The 13,698-nt window shown below is 40.2% G+C and overlaps 9 protein-coding genes across 9 annotated transcripts; 3 read left to right on the top strand and 6 right to left on the bottom strand.

Moving 5' to 3' along the window:
* On the bottom strand, positions 1-1,815 carry NEHOM01_2347 (uncharacterized protein; the record flags this gene model as incomplete). Its single annotated transcript, XM_051491225.1, has 1 exon — positions 1-1,815. A coding segment is annotated over one exon (1,815 nt), but the record flags the coding sequence as incomplete, so codon positions are not given.
* Positions 1,816-2,039: 224 nt separating this feature from the next.
* NEHOM01_2346 (phospholipid-translocating ATPase) lies at positions 2,040-4,991 on the bottom strand (the record flags this gene model as incomplete). Its single annotated transcript, XM_051491224.1, has 1 exon — positions 2,040-4,991. The coding sequence occupies one exon, from the start codon at positions 4,989-4,991 to the stop codon at positions 2,040-2,042; it is 2,952 nt and encodes a 983-aa protein (XP_051347184.1).
* Positions 4,992-5,284: 293 nt separating this feature from the next.
* NEHOM01_2345 (uncharacterized protein) lies at positions 5,285-6,247 on the top strand (the record flags this gene model as incomplete). Its single annotated transcript, XM_051491223.1, has 1 exon — positions 5,285-6,247. One exon carries the CDS (start codon positions 5,285-5,287, stop codon positions 6,245-6,247), a length of 963 nt encoding a protein of 320 aa, XP_051347183.1.
* NEHOM01_2344 (uncharacterized protein) lies at positions 6,233-7,060 on the bottom strand (the record flags this gene model as incomplete). Its single annotated transcript, XM_051491222.1, has 1 exon — positions 6,233-7,060. The coding sequence occupies one exon, from the start codon at positions 7,058-7,060 to the stop codon at positions 6,233-6,235; it is 828 nt and encodes a 275-aa protein (XP_051347182.1).
* Positions 7,061-7,892: 832 nt separating this feature from the next.
* On the bottom strand, positions 7,893-8,501 carry NEHOM01_2343 (Ras-related protein Rab-13; the record flags this gene model as incomplete). The annotated part of the gene is made up of 1 exon (XM_051491221.1): positions 7,893-8,501. The coding sequence occupies one exon, from the start codon at positions 8,499-8,501 to the stop codon at positions 7,893-7,895; it is 609 nt and encodes a 202-aa protein (XP_051347181.1).
* Positions 8,502-8,514: 13 nt separating this feature from the next.
* NEHOM01_2342 (uncharacterized protein) lies at positions 8,515-9,756 on the bottom strand (the record flags this gene model as incomplete). Its single annotated transcript, XM_051491220.1, has 1 exon — positions 8,515-9,756. The coding sequence occupies one exon, from the start codon at positions 9,754-9,756 to the stop codon at positions 8,515-8,517; it is 1,242 nt and encodes a 413-aa protein (XP_051347180.1).
* A 14-nt stretch (positions 9,757-9,770) lies between these two features.
* NEHOM01_2341 (uncharacterized protein) lies at positions 9,771-10,679 on the top strand (the record flags this gene model as incomplete). Its single annotated transcript, XM_051491219.1, has 1 exon — positions 9,771-10,679. The coding sequence occupies one exon, from the start codon at positions 9,771-9,773 to the stop codon at positions 10,677-10,679; it is 909 nt and encodes a 302-aa protein (XP_051347179.1).
* A 175-nt stretch (positions 10,680-10,854) lies between these two features.
* On the top strand, positions 10,855-11,379 carry NEHOM01_2340 (uncharacterized protein; the record flags this gene model as incomplete). Its single annotated transcript, XM_051491218.1, has 1 exon — positions 10,855-11,379. The coding sequence occupies one exon, from the start codon at positions 10,855-10,857 to the stop codon at positions 11,377-11,379; it is 525 nt and encodes a 174-aa protein (XP_051347178.1).
* Positions 11,380-11,897: 518 nt separating this feature from the next.
* NEHOM01_2339 (uncharacterized protein) lies at positions 11,898-13,698 on the bottom strand (the record flags this gene model as incomplete). Its single annotated transcript, XM_051491217.1, has 1 exon — positions 11,898-13,698. A coding segment is annotated over one exon (1,801 nt), but the record flags the coding sequence as incomplete, so codon positions are not given.

Genomic DNA, 13,698 nt, shown 5'->3' with positions numbered 1-13,698 from the left:
TTTTAGAGTCTTTAAGTCGAATGTACTGATAATATGGTTGTCTGGTTGTACATTTGAAATAGTAAGAGTATCGGCAGTAAGGTTCTGGAATCGAAGTAGAAGGTAAATGAGATGTTGTATCTGAGATGATGCTTGTCCAATAGTTCCGGTTATTCTGATCGTTGAGTAGCGCATGTTTTGACAAAATATCGGATTCGAATCGTACGAGAATTCCTTAGTGAGCCTGCTGATTAGAGAGTTGCCGAGTTGGATATCAACTGTCTCTGGAAGCTTCCAGGTAGGATTGCTAAGTTCCTCACCGCAACAATCAATATAGTTCGGTCCTTTCCAGCTTAAGTCATTTAGTACGGTTGCGGGTAAACTTTGGATATTGTAAAGCGTCCATAGAGTTTTATAGAAGTCCTGTTGGCACTTCCCGTACTTGACATGAATTTCATCGGCTGAGATGCCATATTTAGCAATGATTGTTTGACTGAAGATCTGCTTATAGTTATTAAGTTGCTTGCATGGCAGCTCACTAGATAGTGTTAAGATGATCTCTTTAGCAATTATCTTCGGCTCAGAAGGTGCATCTCTGCGAGTATTGTCCGTTATTTGTCGGATAAAAAGGTGGCCGATATCTAGGCCCAAGACAGTGCAAACGTGTATTTTAGACACGCTGTGTTCGGCTAAATATCTAAGAACGCCCCAAGATGCCTCTAAGACTACCTTCGGACGGTTTGCAATCACATTCTCAAGACCAAGAAAGTTTATCTGAGTAGTAGGGGCCATCCATGGGTTAATAACGATTTTGACACGCTCAATATATATATCTTGGAGAAACCTCAAATCAACATTACCCTCTTGTGGCAGACTAAGCAGAATAAGAGTAAAGTCATCAGCTAGTCTTACTTTACTAAGAAGGTGAAGATAGCATAACGACTTTTCATTGAGCGTTATGACGGCAATTTGTCTCGCAAGAATAATACTACCATAAACCAAATCCATAGGGTTATCTCTTAGACTTAGGAATACTAGATGGCACTTGAACTTATAATCCGTTTTGGCTACTGTATCCCGTGCCTCTTGACGGGCCGCAACAAAGCCTAACGCATTATTCTTCATTGCTTCTTCCCAACCATCTTCAAAGCAAAGCTCTATCGCCGCACAATCAAGTAGGTTAATCGCTCGGTATAGAATTTGCAAGTTCACTAGATGACAGCCCAAACCACCGGCTCGATGGGAAACATAAATGTTTGTGTTAGCATTAGTGGTAGACCTAATAACCACGATCTGGCTTAGTCTATTTAAGCACATCTTGGCCTCCTCTCCATCCGAGTAGGTAGGCAATCCAATTGCAACTGGTGAATCCTTAAACAATACTGCATACTGGCAAGTCTGTGTTATCAAATTTGAATCAAAGATGGACTTATTGAGTGGTGCACTAGATTGAGGCAGCCTATACACAGATGTACACGCGTGGCTAAGATGAACTTCAGCTGATGCCAATATTTGCATTACACCGCATGCCTCGCGCGACTTGAATGGAATCTTCTCAGCCAATACACCACCCACGCTCAAAGTACTATCATCAACTTCAGTGCTCGCACTAGCATTACTTGATCCGCTAACACCACGCAACAACACAAGCAAGCTGCAAATACCAATTATACAGTACTTCGCAACTCTAAAGCATTCAGTGCTAATTGTATCTGTCTTCTTATTAAGAGTATACTTGGCGATACATTTGGAAGACAAAATACCTCGGTGATTACGGGAATAGTTCTGTGCATGTCCCGATTGGGTCTGCCTATAGGTTTTGGATACGTTATTCATGTGCCGAGATAAGGATATAAACTATGCAAATAAAAGCAAAGATATTAAGGCCAAGATAAAGTTATCAAACCCAATCTATCTAAATATCATATTTTTCTATTCATAACTCCTATCAAGTTACTATGACCTATTACATGCCTAACCTAACAAGTAAATCCGAATTTAGATGCGAAATCTCGTTATTTATTGCAGCACCAAGTTTATTAGAATTGGCTACACCGGGACTAGCTATAAGTAGACTGAATCTTGCGATAGCTAGGAGGACTCATCCAATACTTCCAAACCCACTGGATAATCCCGGGAAGAATAGCCACAATATTGATCAGTAGTACTTGCAACCAAAACTGCACCCATTGTGAAGGCACTTGAATCTCATCAGATAACAACTTAAAACTCAGCAAGTACATCAGCACTGACACAGTCTGACTAAATATCATAGTCATATGCACCTTGCTAACACACAAAAAGACCATCAGCAACTCGTTCAGAACAAGACACGAAAAGGTAATACTCACCAACTGCACAAGCATGCTTTCAAAGAAGAGCAGGGCCAAAACCATAATGGTCACTCCCTGGTAGTATCCCATCAACATCCACGTACTAAACGTATTGTTATTCAGCATACTTCCACTTGATATCTCAGCATATAACTCCGGGAACTTATGGGCCACCTTTTTCGTGGTATCTTTAGATAAGACAATGCTAAACACCGGCAAAAACGTATAAAAAGTCACATACCCAATTGATATCTTACCCTGGTAGATAGAGATAGGACAAAAACTAAACAAAGACGAAAAGATCCCTTGAGCCACTCCCAGGGTTACTCCCCGGTGTATAATAAACTGCGCTAATTTCGCCGTGTTCTTATAGGCATTCCGACCGTGCCATAAGATCAGATCAACAATATCCTGAAACTCATTTACACTAAAATCGGCGGCTAAAGAGGCTTGTCTCCCCTCTTTACCAACAATACCTACACCAACATGGGCCTGCTGAATCATACTCACATCATTCCCGCCATCACCAATACAACAAACCCGCTTCCCACTGATCTTAGCAATCGCTGCTGTTATTTCGGCCTTCTGGGTCGGCGAGCACCGACAACAAGCCACCGCTACTAACTTACACGCCGCAGATATAAACTGCTCCGGATAAACGTCCATCAGTACGCGCAAACTCACTCCGTCAATTACTAAACAGTCCCGACCCCTTTGAATCCGACCAAGAGCCGTATCTGCTTCACTTCGTGTTTTAACTCCAGTTACCGTCAGGACTTGGTGGTACCGCGTGAACAGTCGTGATGATAAAGCTACGCACCGCGCAGTTTCAACTTTGTCCCCAGTTAGCATCCATACTTTAATCCCGGCATTCCGCAGAGTTTCCAATGAAATTCGCACACCCGTGGCTAGTTTATCCTCAACTCCCGTTACGCCGAGTGCCTCAAGTCCTTCCTCACTCAACTGTCCCCCGGCTGCTATCTCAGCGGCTTCTTCTGCCGTTACAGTTCGGCGGCCGAAGACCATTGTGCGCAACCCTTCCCGGGCCATAGCTTCTGCCTCCTCCTCAACCCAGTCGCGTTCCTGTAGTAAGCCGGCCATGGCTGAATCGGCCCCTTTCATATAAAGAGTGTGCACGTCCTCCGTTGAAACAACTACACCCATTCGTTTACTCTCACTCGTAAACCTAATGTTATACAAGACAGTATACCGAACAATCTCACCATGACCGTGCTGGACCTCTACCCAGTTAGGACCACGAGCCCAAAGCACAACTCCGGCTCGTTCTGCCCAACGTACCATGGCCATTTCATCAGGACTAGAGGAAATGTATCCACGTACTTCATTCTCCTCACAGGGCATCACATTGTTACAGAGACACATAGCTAGAAGTAGAGCATGAGCAGCATGATCAGCTGCCGTTCTTGGGGCAGCAGCTGCTTCATGTACTTCCGCGGCCGACTCGGGAGTATAACACAGAGATCCCGTGTGCATTTTACGAATCTCCATTTCGTTCTTAGTTAAAGTACCTGTCTTATCCGTTAAGAGATAAGCAACCCGACCAAGTTCTTCCGGAATACTACTGTTACGTACGACAATATTTGTATCGGGATCTTTCTCTATTCCCCGGGCATAAACCAGTCGCGCCCAATCTATGTTCACTCGTAAACTGATCGGAATCACAGTAGAGAAGATAATCAAAAAACGAACCAAAGTAATGTACCACAAAGCAGAAGTCCCTCGTAACAATGTAAAGATACCAGCAATACCAAAAGCCGCACTACACAGTATTTTAGTATAGAAATTCAACTCAGCATCAACTAGTCCAAACTTATTCCTAGGCTGAGTTGTATTCATTACTGCCCTTGTATCTTTACCAGTATACACTACAATACACAAACCTGTCCCTCCAGCAATCACCATATTCATCCAAAGCATATTCTCCTCATGCGCTCGATGACTGCGTCCATCTATATGCAGTTTGCCACTAAAGGTGTATATTTCCCGACTAGGCGCCTCAGCTACTATCTCCATGTACTGTTGCGCGACTTCATCAAACGACCGAACTGATTGCATAGCGGCATGGGCTAGTTTTATCTTCCAATCAGTTTCACCATCCAGTTGATCAGTACGTACAAACAAAGATCCAGCTGAATCTAAGGTTTTGAGAAGCATAGCATCGGCCGGTACGCGCTCGTCCTTACTGACTACCACCAGATCTCCTACTGCTAGTTCTGAAGCAGGAACTCGTACAGGTCCTCCTGCCGTATACCTAGTGCACATTGTATCATTAGCCTCCTTATCTCGACGGTATCTTTTGAAATCATCATATCCCTCTTTGATATACACTAGAATCTGAACTAACAACCAAGGGAATAAAGATGTAAAAGGATGTGAAACTCTAACTAACTCAAAATGTTGTGAAATCATGACAAACAGGAAGAAAACATTCAAAAAGTGTTTCATCTGGTGAATAAAGACTAAAGGCAAGAATGTTAGAATTGAGTATTTCTGATTGCAGATAAGATTCTGAGGATATTTAACTGTTTTGCTTTTCAGATTATTGTGCATCCGATCGGCTGCTGCATTAACAAAGAAATGTCTTTCTTCAGCCGGCGGCGTATCTCGTTTCTTTTCTACGCCACCTGCTCTCTGACGTGTACCTCCTAAAATAAACATGTAATTGCTTTGCCACGCCAATAAATAGTAATAAAGTAACTAGGAATCAAAACAATCCCATACTAATCTTCTATTTAGTCTAGAGTTTACTTGGGAGTATTTTCTGGTCAGTTGGACTAAATGTGATTTATAGTGTGATCAGGAGTGAGTAGGGAGTTATGATAAGTACTTACAAAATCAAAATTATTCTGCCAATGCAATCTAATCCCTTCATTTATACTTTAAGACAATAAAGAACTACCAGCCAATAACTTTCTAAACACGTAAAGAAATACGAACTCAAGATTACTCCTATGCCAAACAAAGAACCCAACTGGGAACAAACTTACCCCATCCCGCCCGCACCCTTAGAAAGCTTCTCCGCCGATGGACAACGCGCTGAAATCCTCGTCCATTTAGAAGCCGAATTCAAACGCGGCCTAGCTGAACTACGTGATGCCCGCTTAGCACCTAAAGCCCGCATAGATAAACTCCAAGCCGAAATGCACCTCCAACGCCGCGGCCAAGTCCGCTGGGAAACCATCCGTAACAAAGATATTGGCACCCGAGCTATCTTACAAGATAGACCTACTCCCACCCACTACGAACAACGAGGCCCCGCCTACAAGATCAACTTAAAAGAAGAACTTATCTATATCAACGTACAAAACAACCATTTATTAGGTGTAACCGCCAAGAATACCTTGAAACTTTTCACTATCTCGGCTACATATACTCTAGATAAGATTTGGGAAGCACCAGGCGCTCTTTTTGTCTTCCTACTAAGAACCGGCGAACTATCCTTCTCAGTACTTGATGTTCTAAGTCGAGTCCTTATCCTTCTCTGCACTAAGAAAGTCCCTAATACTGCTGAAGTCTTCCAGGAATTTGTACTCTTCACTCGAGCTACCACCTCTACTAAAGCTTTCTTCCTAGGCGGGTACCTCTGTCTAGCCGGTCATTTCCATGATCTGCGTATCTTTGATGAATCTCTACGAGAAATCCCACTCGGTCCCCAACGTAAACCCATCTTAGCTTCCATCCAAAAACAAGTCCAAACCAATGAATGCCGCATCAACTCAACCACGCAAAAAGAACGTACTCTCAATCTAGGTGAAATCACTCTTAAAATCCGCTCAGCCACCATTCAAGTCATTTATGCTAAAAAGAGTGTCTATGAAGAGATCCATCTGGGTAAAAACGAACAAATTGTCTTTGCCGATGGAGTACTCTTCCTTAAGAACCCCAAGCACATTCACGTTCTAGTCTTTAAATAGAGGACTTTTCAGAGGAGGTTTCCGTCCCGATCTAGACCGAACGGTAAACAAAGCTGGCAAACTCATCTGTTGTGATGAACCCAGAATCAAAGCTAGTAAGTCCTCATCCGAATGCACTTGCACAACCGGCTTTTTAGCTGAAGAAGTAGTTCCACCACAAAACTCAATGATTTCCCGGGCATAAAAAGAGATATCATTTGATAGTTCCAAGTACGTATTGGCAAAAAATCCCTGGGTTGGTTTAAAGAGATAAGATATTTCTACTGCATTTCTAGGTTCAATCTCACCTTGCACTAAATTAAGCAGAGTAATTGTTTTGATACTTAAACTACCAGTATAATTAAACAAGTCCAAGTACCAGTCAAAAGAAACAACCGGAATACCCAGTAAAATACCTAGAACATAAGCACAGTCTAAAGGACATCTAGTCCCAGCACTCGTACTAATTAGAATATGTGAGGCTTCTCGCAATCTCTCACCACAAAATATAACTGGCATTTCTAAACGTCTGGCTAGCAGTTCACGCGTATGTTGGATAAAGACTAAACTACTTTGGGGTAAACCATGAACAGCAATTCTTAAGGAAGGTTCTGGCTCCCAATAAGATCTATCTAGACTAAACAGTTCAGAATGGACTTGTTCTATCAAAGAAGAAGCATTAGCACTTTGCAGGATACTTAAGTCTATCTTACTGGCTAGTTGTACTTCTGAATTATCAATCTCAGTACTAAAGACTCCATACAGTTCAGACTTTATCTCTAAGTATTTATCCATGCCCTCATTAAATATGCTCTCATCGAGATCTATCTCCATAAAAGACAAGATTGGTTCGATTTATATTATATCTAGATGTTAATTTTTGGATCAGATGATTTTCAGATTAAAATGTGTCGGTCCTATTGAGACAGTAAAATCATCTACAGCCTCACCCAGGACAGGATTAATGTGCTTCTCTGGAACGAGACCGTTAAATAATCAACGGCCAATTACTAGAGAAGACTATTAGTTTTACCAGGGGTAGCAAATTTCTTTCATTATATGGCAATATTCGGGTCAAAGTTACGAGTTTTACTGCTTATCTCTTGATTTTGATAGTGTTTTGATAGTATTTTGAGTCAGTTTAAGTTTTGAATAAAGATGATATTGAGTTGGTATTGGGTTGGGTTGGGTTTGGGTTAAGTTAGATTGGGTTTAGATTGAGTTGGATTGGGTTAGTAGTGTATTGAGTTGAGTTGGATTTAGATTGGATTTGGCTAAGTTGGTTTAAAAAAGAAGCAAAGTCTACCAAACCAGAATAGAGTTAGGATTGAATTGAAATTTACAAATAGATATTATTAAGTTAAGTAAAGTAAAGTTAGGATTGAGTTGAGTTGAGTAAAGTGAATATTAAGTTAAGATTGAGTTGAGTTGAGTTAAGTGAATACTAAGTTGAGATAAGTTAAATTGAGATACTATTAAGTTGTGCTTATTACAATAACAGCATATACTTTAAATTACACAAGATACAACCAATTAGGCTATTATAAACAACAGAGTCATATCAACTAAACTAAACTAAACCAATTACATAGTAAACTTCTTTATTACTAACTCAACTCAACTCAACTCAACCTAACCCAACTCAATACTAAACTCAATACTAAACTCACCAGCAAGAGAAAGCTTTCTTAAGTGATCTAGTTGAGAAGGTAAACCTCTTCTTCTTCTTAGGCTGACTTGGCTGCTTCTTACTCAAGATAATTCGGGCCATATCAGTAAAGATCTCTTCAATGTTTTCTCCACTTTGCGCACTAGTAGCATACCAGGGAATTCCTAACTCCCCAGATAAAGACTTAATGTTCTGGACTGTTCTTAAAGAGTCCATTGCCCCACTATCAATCAAGTCTTTCTTATTAGCCAATAAGAAAATAGGCACATTCTCATCCACCTTACTACGAATAGCTGCCATCCACTTCTCAGTACTTCTAAATGAGTTCTCAGAAGAGATATCAAAGGTCAAAAATATTCCATCTGAACCCCGATAGTAACTCTTAGTAATCGAAAAGAACCTTTCCTGTCCAGCTGTATCCCAAATCTGCAACTCAACTTCTACTCCATCTACTTTAATCCTTTTAGAACGGAAATCAATCCCAATTGTACTTGTAAATCCTTTCTTAAAGACGTTCTCAATGAATCGTTGTAAGATCGAAGTTTTACCCACCCCACTCTCACCAATAATAAGTAACTTAAGTTGTGCCACGTCATTATCCTCCATTAAATTTTATTCACTATTCCAAATGTAAATAGCTGCTAGTCATTCTACTGAATCTAAATCGTCTTTTCCCAGTCATTATTGTCCTTAATACCTTCCCATCTTTCATACTAATACTTAATAAGCTGCCACCAGAAATTGCATAGAGAATTGTCCCACAAGGAGCAAAGAAAAGAGTACTAATCGGATCTTTAGATATCTGACTTTCAATAAATTCACTTGGTTCTCCATCTAATCTTGTTTGGTAGATCTTACCCGTATGAGTACCTACTACTATTCTTCTTTGTAAAAGGTCCATAGTAGCTACTAAAAGGTCTTCAGGATAAGTTAGTTCTAAAAGGACTTCTAATGTCCAAATCCGGCCTAGCCATAAAGACTTGCCTAAAATAGTAATAAAAGTCATATCTTTCATGACGTCACCAAAAATACTTGTTAAACCATTCATATGTTTCTTCTGGTAAATATAAACCAGCCGTTTTAAATCATAAAGATGTAAACTACCTTTCTGATACTTAATTAACAAATAACAACCACATAAAGATAAGTACAACCAACTAATTTCACCAAGTCCACTCTCTATCTCACCAATTTTATCACCACTTCTATTATACCTTCTAATCCAGCCACCACCAGCAATAAACACTTCCTCTCGACCAAAAACAACTGCCGTACTAACTCCCACCCGTACACACTCATTAGGTACTCCATTAGGTACTTCAATGGGTACTTCAATGGGTACTTCATTACTTACTCCAGTACTACTATTACTACCTACTTCATTATTACTATTACCACTACTAATACTACTACTTACTTCATTGCTATTACCACTACTAATACTATTATTACTTACTCCAGTACTACTACTTACTCCACTACCACTACTACTACCACTACTTACTCCACTCAAACCCATACCATTACTTACTCCACTCAAACTCAAACCCATTTTATCTCGACGAGCAGATAGGTCTAGAAAAGCAAAGATATTAGTATACTGTTCATTTACTACTAAATCATACGTTCCTAAGTATGTTGCACTACCAGCCACTCCAAACCAACTCACTCGTCCTGAACTACTTATCACTCCATAGTAACTATTCTGCTCTAATTTAAACCTAAATATCTCTCCAACCTCTTCTTCATCACCCTTAAGCCATCCATTAATCTGTGTCAAGTAAGGATTCCTTTTTAAACTCTCTTCTCCCCCTCCAAATCCTAAAGAGATAACGGCTGTACTAATACTACGATACTCCATGAAAAAATAATTTGATGCCCCATAAGACTACTCGTATAGATGGCCGCTTTCCTTGCCATTCCAGAAAGATTGAAGTCCTTTCCTTCCCTAATTCCCTCCTTATTCGCAAGTTCTGGGACCTTTCCACAGAAAAGCTTTATTCTTCCACTATCATTTGCTATACACAAATAGAAATCAAACAACCATCAGCCGATAATCCAACTCAAGGTCTTCTTTCTATCTTTACTTCTCAACCCCATTTACAAACCCAACTAGAAAGACTTTGTCGTGATAACAAATTCCTCAATCTCAACCAACTAACTATTCTTCCTAAAGTAGCCGTCTGGTCCATTAAAATAGACCTTTTCATTGCTCAAGATCAAGGTGGTCTTCTAGATCTAGCCATTACAGCTATTCAAACTTCTCTATCTAATCTTCAATTCCCCAGCCGCCAACTTCATCTTCCCCACCTCCCACCCCATCTCCAGCACATTTCCACTCGTCCTCTCACCCTCACCCCCAACTACCAACTCTTCCCCCAAACTCTTCTCTTCCTTCCCATTTCAAACTTACTCACATCTTCTCATGTTAGCTTGTCTTCTAATCTGAATACCACTACTACCACTACTAATCTGAATACTAATACCACTACTACTACTACTAACTTATCTTCTAATACCAACACCAATCTTAATACTACCAACACAAACTCAACTCAACATAACTCAATTCAACATAACTCAACTCAACATAACTCAACCCACCAGAACACTCTCTTTATTGACCCACTTAAATCTGAACTAGATAGATCCGATGGTCTTTTAGAACTCATACTTACTTCAGAGAAGAATATAGCCCACTTACTCTTCATTGGTTCAGTTCCTAAACTTACTCTTTTCCATACACTTCTTAAATCAATAGATAACCAGCAATCGCCAAGGTGAAACTATATTTTCTTTATTTTTTACCCCTGTATGGCAGACACTCTTAATAAAGGTGTACGAATGATTATCAAGAATGTTCCTAAGGATGCTACTATGCTTGAAGTAGTAGAAGCCTTAAGAGAAACAGGTGAAATGTAAGTTATGTGATTATGTAATTTGGTTCGTGTTTCTGAGCATGATGACCTATCTAAGTATGATATCTAACTTAATAATTGCTGTAAAGATTCATAAGCATACTCGTGGTGACTCAGAGAGTTGTTATGTAGTAGTTGAGTACTCTTCTTCTGATGATGCTCAGGAAGCTATTGCTAAGGAGATAGAATTTGCTGGTATTCATTTGGATAAGGACTTTGCTAAGTCTGGTAAAGACAAAGCAGCTAAGAAGCCTCCAGTGAATTACAAGACGAAGATCTACTTAGGGAATTTAACTGATGAATTTACAGATGAAGATTTACATCAGGCTTTGGATGGTAAAGTTATGCCTAAGACGAAGTTTGTTTCGGCTAAGGGCTTAGCAGTAGGACAGAAGAAGTATGCTTTCTTGGAGTTTGAGACTGAGGCTGAACGGAATATTGCTTTAGGGACACTGGAGACGATTAAGCAAGATGGGTCTTTAGGGGATGAGGTGATTATTTCTCCGGCCTATCCTTATGCTCAGGGGCGCAAGGTAACGAAAAGGCGGATGTTGCCAAGCAAATAAATGCGTTAGTTTTTGGCCCGATAAATTGAGTTTGTATTTGAGTTGTGTTATGTTTAGATTAGATTGTGTATTGGGTTGTTTTTGGTTAGATTAGATTGTGTTGTGTATTGGGTTGTTTTTGGTTAGATTAGATTAGATTGTGTATTGGGTTGTTTTTGGTTAGATTAGATTAAATTGTGTTTTTGGTTGTTTATTGGGTTGTTTAGATTAGATTAGATTGTGTATTGAGTTGTTTTTGGTGAGTAAGTAGTAAGTACTAAGTAAGTAGATAGTATTAAGTAGATAGTATTAAGTAAATAGTAAATGTAATAAACAAGTATTAAGTAGATAGCAGTAAGTAAACAGTAAGTACTAAGTAGTAACTAGATAGTGCTGAGTAAATATTAGCAAGTAACTAGATAGTATTATAGTATTAAGCAAATAGTAACTAACTAACTAAGTAGTAACTAGTAACTAACTAACTAAGTAGTAACTAGTAACTAACTAAGTAAGTAGTAACTAACTAAGTAGTGGGTGGTTTATTGGGGTGGGGGATAGATGATGTAGTGGCGGCGGGTGTGGATATGGATGGCTTCGGCATTGAGCTCGGTGGTGAGAGTGTTGAGGCTGTGGTGGGGGACACATAAATAGACTTGGCTGTCGGGTGTGGAGGGGTCGGCGAGCCATTCTGGCCTTGGGGGTGGAGTAGTGGGGGTGGGTCTAGTAAAGATGAAGTGGCTGAGACGGATTATGATGAGTTGGTATGGGTATTGGCAGGTGTATGGGTATTGGCAGATGGGACAGTTGAATTGCTGCTGGGCTTGGCAGTGGAATAGACAGTGGTTGCAAATTGGGTGGACACAATTAAAGTAGCAAAGGGCGTTGAAGTGAATGCTTGGATTGAAATGGAGGTGGGGGTTGTTGGTCGCGGGTTCTTCGGTTGAAGTGGCCATGTATGGGACCCGGGAGCAGTAGATACATTGGGTTAGTATTGGAGTGGTTGTGCTTTTGAGATGGTGGGCGGAGAGGAATTGGAAGAAGGAATTGAGTGTGATGTGCTGATGAATGGGGTCGTTAGGTTGGTTGGGATGAGTGTTAGGTTGCTTGGGGTGGGTGCTAAGGTGGGCTAGAGTAGTGGATGATGCTACGATGAAGTCGTGCTCGTGTTTGGTTGTGCTGGTAAGGATACAGTTGCGGAGGGATCGGATTATTAAGTTGATGGGTGGTTGGTTTGGTTTGGTGGGTATTATTTGAATTTGGTGGAGAGTATATTTGGTTTCGGTCCAATAGGCGTGAGTCGTGATTTCTTTTTGTTCGTTGTTGGATATATTGACTTCAACTATCTTCATGGTTAGGAGATTCTTAAATCGACAGAGGGCCCATTGAATAATGATTATTAGGTCGGCTTTGGTTAGGTTTTGGTTCTTGCAGAAGTCTAAGGATAGTTTCCTAAGGAATTTCTGTTGGGGTTGGCGGGGCTGGTTTGGGTTTGATTGAAGCTGGCTAGGCTGCTGGTAAAGAGCTAGGTCTGATTTTAAGAGATCAACAGTCACACCATGCACATCTAGAATTTCATTCTCTACCATAATAGTCTGGTTAAGCCGAGTTATAGTACTGTTAGCTTCAGACTTGTCTAGGTCAATAACGTTATGAATGCCATGGCTGGTAAGTTCAGTTAAAACACTACTATACGAACTATTTTCAGCTTTGCTTACTAGTAGACATAGTTTGTGTAAGCCTAGATCTTGTTTCAAGCTACCAGCCTCATCATTCGTATTCTTATTCTTATCTTCATCACCCTTATCTTTATCATCTTCATCACCCTTATCTTTATCATCTTCATCATTCTTATCTTTATTCTTATCATCCTTATCATCTTCATTCTCATCTTCATCACTCTTATTCTTATCTTTGAATTCCTTAATATACTTGAAGAGAGAGAAGCCTTCGTTTGTGTCTGGTTTCCTATAATATCGGACTTCGTTCAGCTCGGCAAAGTCATTGAGCACAAGTCTTGATATTGGCCGGCCTATGGGTAGGGAGAGAATCTGGGCAATGGCTAGATTCTGGAAATACTGATTGAGAATGTGTATTTCTATTTGGTCGGCAAAGATATACCGGCTGAATATCCGGTAGATGATTGTTTCGTCTACATTGTCTAGTATCAGAGTCTTGACATTGAGATGGAATAGGGGGTTTTCTGTGGAACTGTCTTTTAGAGTCTTTAAGTCGAATGTACTGATAATATGGTTGTCTGGTTGTACATTTGAAATAGTAAGAGTATCGGCAGTAAGGTTCTGGAATCGAAGTAGAAGGTAAATGAGATGTTGTATCTGAGAT

The sequence above is a fragment of the Nematocida homosporus genome (assembly GCF_024244095.1).
Source record: "Nematocida homosporus strain JUm1504 chromosome Unknown 4468, whole genome shotgun sequence".
In the NCBI taxonomy this organism is placed as follows: Eukaryota; Fungi; Microsporidia; genus Nematocida; species Nematocida homosporus.
The sequence above is the reverse complement of the archived record's forward strand: the minus strand, read 5'-3'. Positions and strand labels throughout refer to the sequence as shown.